Source organism: Rhynchophorus ferrugineus, unplaced genomic scaffold, assembly GCF_030347505.1.
Source record: "Rhynchophorus ferrugineus isolate W39M unplaced genomic scaffold, kcgeb_rfMv2 rfM1, whole genome shotgun sequence".
NCBI classification, from domain to species: Eukaryota; Metazoa; Arthropoda; class Insecta; order Coleoptera; family Curculionidae; genus Rhynchophorus; species Rhynchophorus ferrugineus.
This window is the reverse complement of record NW_027472580.1, coordinates 17505898-17518697: the sequence shown is the minus strand read 5'-3', so window position 1 is coordinate 17518697 and position 12800 is coordinate 17505898. Positions and strand designations below refer to the sequence as shown.

Sequence of the window (12800 nt, the reverse complement as noted above, 5' to 3'; positions counted from 1 at the left end):
CATGTATTTTTCTTAGCAATGTCGTATTTTTATAAAGTTAGATCAGATGATGATGGTTCTGTGTCGTCATAGCAAATGGACTTCTTGTATATTAGGCCGTTGTAAGTAGGTTCGCACATGTAATTTTCAGAAGCTGAAAACAATCAATAATTAAATACTAATAAATTTAAAATTAATATGATTTTTAAGTAATGGGTTTTAGAGGCGACAAACTGTCGAATGTACATGTTATAATTATCTTGGGGAACTATCGACTGTAAATAGCCGAAATTGTCAATAGTCCCAAAGCAGTCGAACTAGTCGATAGCCAAAAAACTAGCGACTGAAAATAGTAATTACTATTTCAGTCAAATGCAAGCTTCAATTTTTTTTTCTGTTCGAAATATCAGAAGGATATGTACGAATTCCTTCCGGTACTAATTTGAGAAGGACGGAGATAATTGTCTGATTCTTTTTTGTGCATTTTATTTTAAGTAATTTTAAATTGGCAAATGGCAGTATGAAAAAAGGAATTGCATAATGATCCCATATTTATTCACATTTTAATATTCGGAAAGTAACAGTGGCATAATATAATAAAGGAAAATGGTATTTCTATTTCATTCACGTTTATTTATACGTATTACTTTTCTAACTTTCTTTGGGAAAGATCTACTTGTCAACGCCAGTCGAAATAGTAGTAAAATAGTAGTAGAGTAAATCCGTCAACAATAATTTTAAAAAAGCGGATGCAATCTTTCTAGAGTCGTAAGATGAGTCTCTCGAACGATCGGGAGGGGGGTTGCTTCATGCAACTACATTCATATGCTTTATGAAGTTCATGCATCAGTTAATGTAATGCCAAAAGGAATAAATATAATTTAGTGTAAATGCCAAATAACTCTTTATTATTTGTAGTAAAGTAAGCGTTATAGTTTGTCATTATATTTGCCTCAATATTTATTTCATTATTTCGCTTTGATTCGCAGACTATATGTTTACCAAAATATATAATTTTTTTTCGACTATAAAGGAGTATTGTATAGTTGCAAAAGAGGGCGACAAAGAAGGAGGAGAGAAGTGACAAATATAAAATAGTAAATAATGTAAAATGAATCAAACAATATTATTTAAAATCGACAGACTTAATCCAGATTGCACGTGCTAAAATTTATATAGAAATGCAGGTCATTTTGGTCAGTAACACTAATTTTGGTATGGGATTCCCTGAGGATAGTTAATCCCTTGCAGAAATCCAAGGAATCGGTCAGTATTTTCTCTTGTCAAATAGTTTCTTTCTCTCTTAGAAGCTGTGCATATAACATAAGATTTAGATACACAACCCAAACTGTGTCGTCGTCGAGATGCGGACAGTCGCCCAGTATGTGGAAGACCGACGTGAGAGCAAGGTGACGAAACTTGCAGTAATCAGGCGGGCTCAAGGTCATCAAATGAGTCTTAATCGATAGTTTGATAGAGATGGCATCGAGAGTTCTAGCATAAGAACGAAGGAGAGGATCGTACAGACAGTGCGTCAAAGTGAGAAGCGATCCTATATGTTCATTTTTTATCATATTCTATCTTGTAGCCATTCAGAAAAAGATTATGGAGGATTGATAGATGTTGAGAGTCAGTAAGGATCAGCTATTCTTTGGGATATTCGATTGAAATATGGAATAAGGCTTTGAAAATTGCAAAGAGTTCAGCAGTTAATATAGAGTCCTATTTCGGGAGCTTAAATACGAATGATTGGTTGTCCACCACAAATGTACAGCCAAGCCCATTGTGAGATTTGGAACCATCGGTGTAGATGGTCTTTAGATGGCCTTCATTTTTGCCATTGTGGTAGGACACCAGAACTTGAACATAACAAGATAGCGATCTCTCTTATAGAATTGACCCAGAAGTGTGATTATAAAAAGGTAATGCAACAGGTCAATTGAAAAGTCCCCGAACTACCATAGTAAAACACTTTTTTTGGAAAAACTAGTTTTTTTTATTCAACATAATTCCCTTCACGGGTGATTATAGCTAGCCTCCAATTTTTCGATATCATTTTTGTAGTACGATTTGTCCTTTGTTTCAATATAGGCTTCAGTTTCGTCGATCACCTCTTCATTCGACAAAAATGTCTTCCCAGCGAGTATTATTTTGAGATCTGAGAACAGGAAATAGTCGCTGGGGGCCAAATCTGGACAATACGGTGGATGAGGAAGCAATTCGAAGGCCAATTCATGGATTTCATCATCATTTTCATCGATCGTCTTCAAACACTGCTGCAAATCATCAACTTGTCATTGTTTCTGGTCAAAAGTAAGTTAGCGCGGCACCCACTTTGCACCTTTCTCATATCCAAATATTCTTAAATGATATGATGTACACGTTCAGTTGATATCTTTAGAGTGTCTGCTATTTCATTCGGTTTCGATTTGCAGCTCTTCAAAATCATTTTGTGTTCTAAATTTAACATACCAATCCTTGATGGTTGATATTCCTAGGGCAGTGTCGGGAAACTTGGCATCAAGCCAAGTTTTTTCGTCAACTTGATTTTTTCTTTTCAAAAAGCAGTATTTTATCAACACGCAAAATTCCTTTTTATCCATTTTTTTCACAATAACAAAAGTTGCTTCACTCAAAATGTTATAATTCATAAACTAATGATCCGACAGCTGTCAAATTTATACACGCATCTTTTGAGGCTTTGAGCTAACTAAAACATATGGATTTAATCCTAGTAGCTCCATCTATATGCCAGGTCGTGGACTTTTCAATTGATCTCTTAGCTAGTTAATTCTAATTTTGGAAAGAAGGCTTGCAATTATATGGCATGTTTGGCTGGGAAAATTTTAGGGATACGATGGCCCAGGATAGGTGACTGGAATGACTCCAATGGGAGGTCAGGTCTAAGGAAGATGGTAGAGCAAGCGATCTTACCATGAACCTCAGTAAAAAAAATCCAAGCGATAAGTAAGGGATGGGAGTAGCTAAGACTGCACAATATAATTACCGGTGAGTATCAAAAAGTATCCATTTGCCGCACAGAACGGGTGTTTAAGGTTGATGGTTAGTACTGTTCACACCATCACGCTTGATTTATTGCATTTAAATATGCATTGCAAAACTATACGACTTGATAATTAAGGAAAAATGTCAAATATATGACAACTGACGGACCCCTTGTAATTGTAAATATTAAAATCATCCAGTTGGAGAAAGTGCTTAATTACTGGAATCAGTAATAACAGTAATAAGCCAAATCAGTTAAGCAGTACGATTTTGCTTTTCTAAAATGGTACTTCGCACAAAAAAAGTATTCAATTAAACGAACGAACAAAAGTAACGATGATTTAGAGATAGATGGTTAGTATTAATCACATGAACAGTTTTATACGAATTACCTTCCATATCGTTGTTATTATCAACTAGCTGACTAAATGACAGATGCATTCTTAGATCTGTATTTAACGAATATAATCCGGTCATTAATTTGAACTCAGACCACACAGTATTGCAGGATAAATTTATATCAGGAGCACCCAATATATTCACGTACACTTGATCTGTTTCAGTTACAACTGCTTCGTGATACGTCCGCAGATAGGTCAGTATATCAACCTGAAAATTTGATACAATTATAAAAATTGATGCGGAATAATCTGGCTAAAAATAATACAGGTTCCTTGTAGTTTTCTAGTTCTTCCAAAGTAAATAGTTTGGTATCAGATTTTCCTTCGCCTGTTGCGCTGAATTCTCCACATTTCACTATTTTTATCGATTTGGTAGGTGATTGATAATAAGTAGGTACTTCTTCAATTTTCTTCAGAATATCATCGCCATGTATCAATTGTCTACAATAGTAATGCTGTTAATAACATATTACTGGTATTCCTTGGTTTAACTAAGAAAAATACTTTTTTGAAATTTGACTTTATTCATTAACATTCATCCGAATATTTATAAATTGATAGATTTCTCTTTTAGATGAACAAACATAGTACCCAGACATTTTCACACTATAAAAAAACAGTTGAATCTCACCATCTCTTTTTGAGATTTCGTGTTTGGCCTTTCGCGAACGTTTTAGTGATTTTTGAAAATCGCAAAACACTTGTTGCAGTTTTTGTGACATTTTAATATTATCAGATACTCAGTATTATATTTCTAATTATATACTTAGAGTCACTTTTTTAAATAAAATTTTAATTTTCACAAAAATATGACTGCATTTAAATACTAAACAGAATATTGACCCAAATGCCACGTATTTGTAGTCCATCCATGGCAAGCTATCGAGAGCAATGTGAAACTGGGTAGAATTATCCTTATGACGGCCATTGTTACACATAGATATTACGCCTCTTCTGTTATGTGGTATTATGTAATTTTCGCAAGGTATTTTAACTGGCGTTAGATCATAACCTCCGCACTGAATCCAAGATCCTTCCACAATTCTGAAAGTAAATATAATTTTACAAAATATGTTTTTGAGTAATTAAATTGATATAAATATAAAATAATATTTATTTCTTGACAAAATGGTGTATGGGATCTTACAATAAACTGGTGAATGCGAATAGTTTATAACATCATTTTTGTTAACAAAATTTAGTACCTGTGAATGGGAGTTCCAAGATAACCGCCTTGACTATCTTTGCATCGATTAAAAAATATTTCACATGCTAGAGGCACTAAGTCATTATAAAGCTAAAAAAGCATTTGTTTAAAAGGTTTAGATGTAGTTTTCCAAATATTTTACTTCAATTAACAGTGATCCAATCATATGATTATCTATTGCTATGCTTAAATACACCAGTTGTCTCTGCAATGATCAAAATAGACAAATATTACAATAATATATAAAGTTTATTTTATATTTACGCAATTTGTCGTTTTTTCCTCTAAATATTCAATTACATGCTTGCAGGCTATTTCGTACCAATTCTCATTAAAAACAAAAGTTCGCTTTTTCCAAATTAATTCGATTAAGTCGTCGAAGTCTCCCACGATCTCGTTATCCTTGAAAACTGCCACTTTGTTTTTTATGGACCATAGTCCATCACCCAACCTCCTTTGTTGCTATTCATTGATTATGAATACTAGTATTAATTGTCTATATATTAGTTAAAAGGTTAAGATAAATGGCAATGGAATTTTAGATGTAACGATTATTAGTCTTAATTATATTACTGTGATACGAGGGTTGATCAATAAATACTTTAAAAAATAGTAAAAGTAATTTTTTTCAACATAAACTTCTTTAGCTTTAATTCCACTTTAATACTCTTGTTTTTCGGATATAAATTAAGATTTCTGCCAAACTTGAAAGGTTTTCTGGAAAGAAGAAGTTAGAAGAGGGAGAACAGAAAGAAATCTGGTAATCCAGGGCCAGTGTATTATTCTGTACCATGTATAAGGGTCCAATACAGTTTGTCTTTTTAATTTAACGTAACCTTTTATGACCATCCTCGGCTAACTACATTCACTGCTCTATCTTCTCGCCAACGAAAATTCTAGCGAAAGCTTAGCCCTATATTTTAAAAAATTAAATAAATTTCTTAAACATTATAAAAAACCATTTAATTATTTTTAGGAACATTTTAAATTGCTTCAGTCTATCTTGGTACTTAATTGTAAGGATGTATACATAGTTTGCTAACTGTAACTCTGAGTTTTAATCCACTTGGATTTGACATACAAAAAAAATCTAATCTAAATAAAATAATTGAAAAAAAATGCTATCAAATATAACTTATTTTAATATTATACTATATCTAAAAACTACAGTTAATTATACAGCCACAATAATTTATAGTTAAGAGTTAAAACCTCTTATCACTATTATTTTCAAGAATTTTGCATACGTCTGACAGCTGGTCGCCGTCCGGTTTTCAGATTTACGCTAAATTATTCAAAATATTATTTATAATTATTACAAGTTATAAACAAGCAAACATTATTTTAGCTTTTTATTTTAATACATTTTAAGTCGCTCCGTAATGTATCATATTACTTTGTTTGAAAATGCCGAAAACAATAGATATTCAGGGTCACAAATTTATTGCGGCTTTAATAGATTATTTCGAAAAGGAACGAGATAACGGAGGCCTCCTTTTGCCGATAAATTCCGTTAGTGAGGTAAATATTGATGATATTAAATAACATAAGTCCCTACAATTTTATTGAAAATGTGTTTTAGTCGTGCTAAATAATACTGTGGGTACTGTGAATAATATCGCTTACACAATGAAGAATAATATGTTAGATTTACCCAAGAAAACCCGTCTATATACAAAGTGGGCGACGAATCTTGACCACCTTGATATTGGCTCTATATGAGACCAAATATACAAAATGTAGAAGAACAGTAAAGACACAAACTGTTTTATCGATATAAACATAATTTAATAAAATTATTTTAGAGAAAATTTTCTGGGTTTTGTTGGTCATTATATTTATTAATAATTAATTGCAGATATATTGCTGGTGGAGAAGGATATTCCATCAACAACTGTTTGTATATGTGGAAGGAAGCATTGTCAACCATAATACCTTCGGTTTGGATGAACTAGATAAGACATACAAAGGAAGTAATTGATAAATGGTGGAATCGTGAACATGTTTTAAACAGATTAGAAATTAACAGTTTAGTGATTGAATTGCATAGTGAGTCGTAAAGTGATCGTGACTGAAGAAAACTTTCAGGATATGTGATAATGCTGTGCAATGCTGGAAATTCCTGAGACAGAGTGATGAAAATGGAAACAACAAAAGGTATGCACATAATTAATTGAATATAACTGGTAGAAAATGGTCTTGTAGGACGTGAACGATTTGTATGCACAGATATGATTGTAATTGTTCAAAATTAAACATAACCATTAGGCTAGAACATATGAGGAGAGAATGAATACTAATTGTTTTGTAGATATGGTAAATGCATTAGACATAATTCAGTGATTAATTTTTATCAAGAATGGTGTATACAGATGGTAGCCGAAGAAATAAAAATACATGATATGGTGATACCAAGATGACTTGTCAAGTAAACACACCATTGAAGGAAACAAGAGCTAAACGTAAAAAGTAAATATGCCCTCGAATGAAAGTAAAATACGTATTTCATATACACAATTGTTAATTACGTGGATTAAACCTCCAAGGGGATAACACTGCATAAAAAACGGACCTTGAAACTCTACCTTATGGATGGTGTGGAAAAGAGTTTAATGTAAACAAAACAAATCAGACCTACAAACTGTTATACCTGTGCTCTTAATTGTAGTTTTAAGTCCTTCGATAAGATATGTATTAGATGTAATATAATGTTAAAATAAATTATATTTGATACCATTTTTGTTTAATTATTTTATTTAGATTATAATTTTGTTGTATGTCAAAGCCAAACTGAATTAAAACTCAGAGTTGATGCGGCAACATTGTAATGTTCCGACGTCACAAATATCCATGACGCAAAAAACTTGATTTTTTCGAGATAAGGCTGACTCATATTTCCGAGATTTTCTCCACTCAATTTTTTGTGGCAAATCGAAAGCATTCCACCCTGCGATATGTCTCTCCCTTGAATTATTTTGTACTTGAATTATTTGTTTTAATTTGTTGCTTTGTCAAAAATTATTAGATTTTGTCAAGAACTGCTGCAAATTCGAAAATGATATTGTTATCAAATTTTTGTAGAATCACAACAATTACAGACGAATTGATTCATACAGTTTTCGAAAATAATGGACATAATTATAAAACTATTATATATTGGCTTATAATATTTCATTATTTGTCAAATCAGGAAAGATCATATAGAGTTGATCTACTTTATACATCTGATCTATAACCATTGGACACAATAGTAAAGAAGCAACGAGAATATTATATCAAGCTAGTGATAATATAAATTACAGCACTCGGTCTTGGAAATTAAGCTATACAAGCAAAAATAATAGTGTTTACTAGCATCCCACATAGCAACAACGTTTAGTATCTTGGGAGGAAACTTGATATTGCTGGATATAAAATATAACAAAAGTTTTTGTTTAATTGGGAGGAAAATAATAACTTGCTGTTGTATTCCAGATATGGGTTGTGTTGTAAAAAATAATATAAATAAAATATAAAATTTTCACAACAAAGGGGTGTCATAAATGCTCCCGGGTATCATAGAAATGATTACTCAAAGAGACATGAGGAGAGGTATCACTCTCATGTTAATAAGTATTGCAACTTCTGAAGAACATTCCAGTAGAAGCCACACTACATGAAGTATGAAAGAAAAGTATGATAAAGCGGATATAGTGCAGTGAAATGTATTTATTAATATGAACACTATTACTGAAATGATGAAGTAAGGAACATTGGCTTTCTCTAGATATATACCTAGTTTTTAAGTTACTCTGAAAACAAATTATAGGTTTGTCAACAATAGCTATAGTTCTTCCAATAAAAAGGAGAAATTACGTCCTCAAAATTCATAATGAAACTTTGTCGCGTCAAATTTAAGTTTTTGTTTAGTTTGAAAACAAAACAACAAAATACTAATTTAAATAAAATACTGAAACAAAAAATTCATTATAAAATATAATTTATTTTAACATTATAGTACATCTAATGCATTGACATATGACGACGGTGTCGACCAATACCAACACAAATCGAATCTTATAGACCAATTTCGTTACATGTTCGTACATACATCAAACTTTATTCTGCTTCTTTTAAACTAGAGTAATGCTAATTAATAAAATCAGAAAGAAAAATGTGATTAAAAAATCTGAGTTTGAAAGGGATTTTACGTTTTTATAAACAGATGTTGGCGTGCATTCGCTGTTCTACTGGAATAATTATAGTAAGAATATATTAATACAAAAAAAAAACATTGAAACGTTTAATATATAGTCTACTCAAAGTTTTTTATGTGTTGCCTGTCGCAATTTGTAAATTCGTTTTATTCGTTTTATAACATATGCATTAGATTTACTATAGTGTTAAAATAAATTGTGTTTGCTAGCAATGTTATTGTTTAATTATTTCATTTAGATTAGAATTTTATTGTATGTCAAAGCCAAACTGAACTAAAATTCAGAGTTGATACGACAACATTGCGACGTTTTGACGTCACAAATTTATATGACGTATGTACAAAATAACTTTGGATGGGCTATAGATGTTTTTAAAAGTTCTGTATTAAGATATTCGTCTTGCAAAAACATGAACATGAATAGTAAATGATGTAAATAATGTTCTGGTAAATTTTTTATCATCTTTGACAGAAGGCCCGGAATATATGCATCAAGGCTAAAAAAAATCCGTCAGAAATTAATAAATAATACCTTTGTTATAAATTCATTCCATTCGACGTCTAGCAGCGGTCTGATATCTGGAACGTCGAATTCTTTCGGAAAACATTTGTGCAGTTTCGTAACTGCATAGCGGCATTTTTGAAAATCTTCGCTTGTTATGAAACCAACTATCAAGAATTTAACGGGTTTTGTTTCTCTAATTTCAGTATCAGACATATTATTCGGTCGATTAGACATAGACGACTAGAATCACAACGGTTTGTTTTTTTGCAGTGTGAATCGAAATTTTAAATAAAGTCGGAGATGTATGTCAAAATATGAACATTTTGTCAAACTTCAATGTCTTATTCTTCTTATATTAGGCGTCAGATTTATAAGAATTCAAATATAAGTTGGGTATTTTACTTAATATATTATTTATAATTATATTATTTTTAAAAGATTTTTGGTTTCAATTTAATGTGATATTTAATATTTATGTTATTAAAGAATGCTTTTGTATGTCTTTTCACGTTTAGAATAAAATTTTATGCCCATGACTGTTAAACAAATCTGTTTGGAACACTTGTTTATGATTTTCTAAACTGTTCCTCAGGTTTTTGGTCGATTTTCGTTCGAATGACCACTGTGGTAAAATAACTTCTTTGCTGTAGCAACAACCTCTGATTTTTTTCGTCTTAATAGAGATTACATTTTGCACACTTTCTTTATGTCCTTAGAAAATGAAGTTTAGGCAAAATATCCCATATTTGTTTTAGTGACGCGGTATCTAAAAACGACACTTTTTTCTCGAAACTACTTTTTTCAAGAGGGTTGATCTGATATCTCAAGTTCTACTGAATCAAATATCGTATCAAAGTCGTATCCATCTATAACAAATTATTTACTAATTTTTAAAAAATCAGAAAGGTAATGATAAAAGATCGTTTTTTCGAACAGAAATAATGTGACGTAAAAAATGGATTGACATTGAAAAGGGTTTCCTTTCACATGTCCATGCTTTGTCCTGATTATATTTATTTCCTACAATAAACATGCTATTAAACGAGCAACTCTTGTAAATATATTAATTTGGCAAACATCTGCGATGATCTGAATGAAAATCTAGTGCTAAGAATTTTTGGATCTAGAAATAGATCTGTCTGGTTATTGTTATTTTTATTAGTTTTGTATCTATTGCTCCATCGGTTGGAAAATGTATCGTATATTTACTGTAACTGTACGATTAATTAATAATGATCCTTAAAATCAATCGAATAGTTTTCCTTTAATAGTAATACTTATGCAAATGCTTATGCTTATGCTTATGCTAAAAACAACTGTTAATTATACAGCCACAATAATTTATAGGTAAGAGTTAAATTATTCAAAATATTAGTTATAGTTATTACAGGTTATAAGCCGGCAAACATTATTTTAGCTCTTTTTCTTGATAAATTTCAAGTCCCTCCGTAATATATCATATTACTTTGTTTGAAAATGCCGAAAATAATAGATATTCAAGGTCACAAATTGATTGCGGCTTTAATAGGTTATTTCGAAAAGGAACGAGTAACGCAGGCTCCCTTTTGGCGTCAAATTCCGTTAGAGAGGCCCTACAATTTTATTGAAAATGTGTTTTAGCGGGTTGCTGCCGTGCTAAATATTACTGTGGGACTGTGAATAACATCGCTTACAAAATGAAGAATAATATATTATATTCACTCAAGAAAACCCGTCTACATACAAAGTGGGTGACAAATGTTGACTTGATATAATATTGTTGAATAATGATATTGGCTCTATTCGAGACCAAATATATGAAATGTATAAGAACAGTAAGTACACAAACTATTTTATCAACATAATTTAATAAAATTGTTTTAGAGAAAATTGTCTCTCTGAAAAGTATACATAAAAGAATTATGGACATACAGCTTTTTGAGGGACAACTTTTCTGGCATTCTTACAGGGCATAGGGCTTAAATAGTGCAAGGATAAACCGAAGAGGTTTAATGGAACATCCAGACATTACCTTAAAAAGAATTCAATTAAAGGCATACAATAATATAAGAAACTTGAATATTTCAAAATGGTTCATTGTGGCACTCTTGGCAAGACAGTAACAAAAAAAATGTAAAGTCAATAAAAATTGATGGAAAAAGGTAAAAGTTACAATGACATTCAATTAGGTTTTGTTGGTTATTATATTTATTAATACTTAATTGCAGATATATTGCTGATTAAGAAGGATATTCCATCAAAAACTGTTTGGATATGTGGTAGGAAGCATTGTCAATCATAACACCTTCGGTTTGGATGAACTCGATAAGATATACAAAGGATTAGAAATGAACAGTTTAGTGATTGAATTGGACAGTGAGTCGTAAAGTGAAAGTGACTGAAGGAAACTTTCAGGATATGTAATAATGCTGAGCAATGTTGGAGATTCCTGAGACAGAGTGATGAGAGTGGAAACAACTAAAGGTATGCACATAATTAATTCAACATAACTAGAGAAAAAAGTATTGTGGGACGTGAAAGATTTGTGTGCACAGATATGACTGTAATTGTTCAAAATTAAACATGAGCATTAGGTTAGAACGCATGAGGACATAATGAATACTAATTGTAGAAGAATAGTGTACACAGTTAGTAGCAGAAGAAACAAAAATATAGTGATAGCAAGATGACCTGCCAAGTAAACACACCATCGAAGGAAACAAGAACTAAACATAATAAGTAAATATGTTCTCGAATGAAAGTAAAATACGTTTCTCACATATACAATTGTTAAGTCCTTCGATAATATATGTATTAGATGTACTATAATGTTAAAGTAATTATATTTGATAGCATTTTTGTTCAATTATTTTATTTATTAGAATTTTCTTGTATTAACTAATCTAAAACACAGCGGCAATGATGTAATGTTTCGACGTCACAAATATTCACTTCGCATTACTAAAATAATTTTGAATATATATATATATATATATATATATATATATATATATATATATATATATATATATATACATATATAAAGATATTTTTTTTAGTTTGAAAGATAATTGTCAATAGAGCAACATTGAATTAATTGATTTTAATATTTAAGAACTTAGATCAATTGTGTCGTTGGAATATCTTATGTATATATGTTCTATATAGAAAATTAATTTTGAGTCAGATTTGTACAAAATTTTACAAGTTATAAATTTTTAAAAAATAATTAATAATTTTCTTTATTTTATTTTCTTTTATTTTTTATTTATCAGCAAACATTTTTTAAAGGAGATGAAGTAAGTAATTTCCTAGCGAAAATTCGTAATTAGCACTTTTATGAATGGCCAACATTTTTATTTGAATCTCCAATTAAATAATAAAAAATTAAATAATGAATTTTCTTAATTCAAGACTTATTTATATTTATGGTTACGTTCTCTAAAAGGGCATCCTAAATTATAACAGAAAAAAACTAGATTCAAGTAAATTTTATTCTAAAAAGGTAAAAATAAAAGGGCTTAGGTA

At 30.6% G+C, this 12800-nt stretch overlaps 1 protein-coding gene across 1 annotated transcript; it reads right to left on the bottom strand.

The window, feature by feature from the left end:
- Position 1: 1 nt before the first annotated feature.
- Positions 2 to 9617, bottom strand: LOC143195657 (putative inactive peptidyl-prolyl cis-trans isomerase-like 6). Its single transcript, XM_076403031.1, has 8 exons — positions 9321 to 9617; positions 4858 to 5055; positions 4736 to 4798; positions 4592 to 4683; positions 4230 to 4430; positions 3653 to 3827; positions 3378 to 3594; positions 2 to 133 (listed from the first exon to the last, which is right to left on the bottom strand). Exons 1-8 carry the CDS (start codon positions 9525 to 9527, stop codon positions 30 to 32), a joined length of 1257 nt encoding a protein of 418 aa, XP_076259146.1. The 5' UTR covers positions 9528 to 9617; the 3' UTR covers positions 2 to 29.
- Between the last annotated feature and the right edge of the window lie 3183 nt (positions 9618 to 12800).

Excerpts from the sequence above, each read along its gene's own strand:
- LOC143195657 (XM_076403031.1), bottom strand. The coding sequence starts at position 9,527 with ATGTCTAATCGACCGAATAATATGTCTGATACTGAAATTAGAGAAACA. Across the intron at positions 4,799-4,857 it reads AGGAAAAAACGACAAATTGC|AGACAACTGGTGTATTTAAG; the intron begins GTAAATATAAAA and ends TGATCATTGCAG. Across the intron at positions 4,684-4,735 it reads TTGGATCACTGTTAATTGAA|CTTTATAATGACTTAGTGCC; the intron begins GTAAAATATTTG and ends ATGCTTTTTTAG.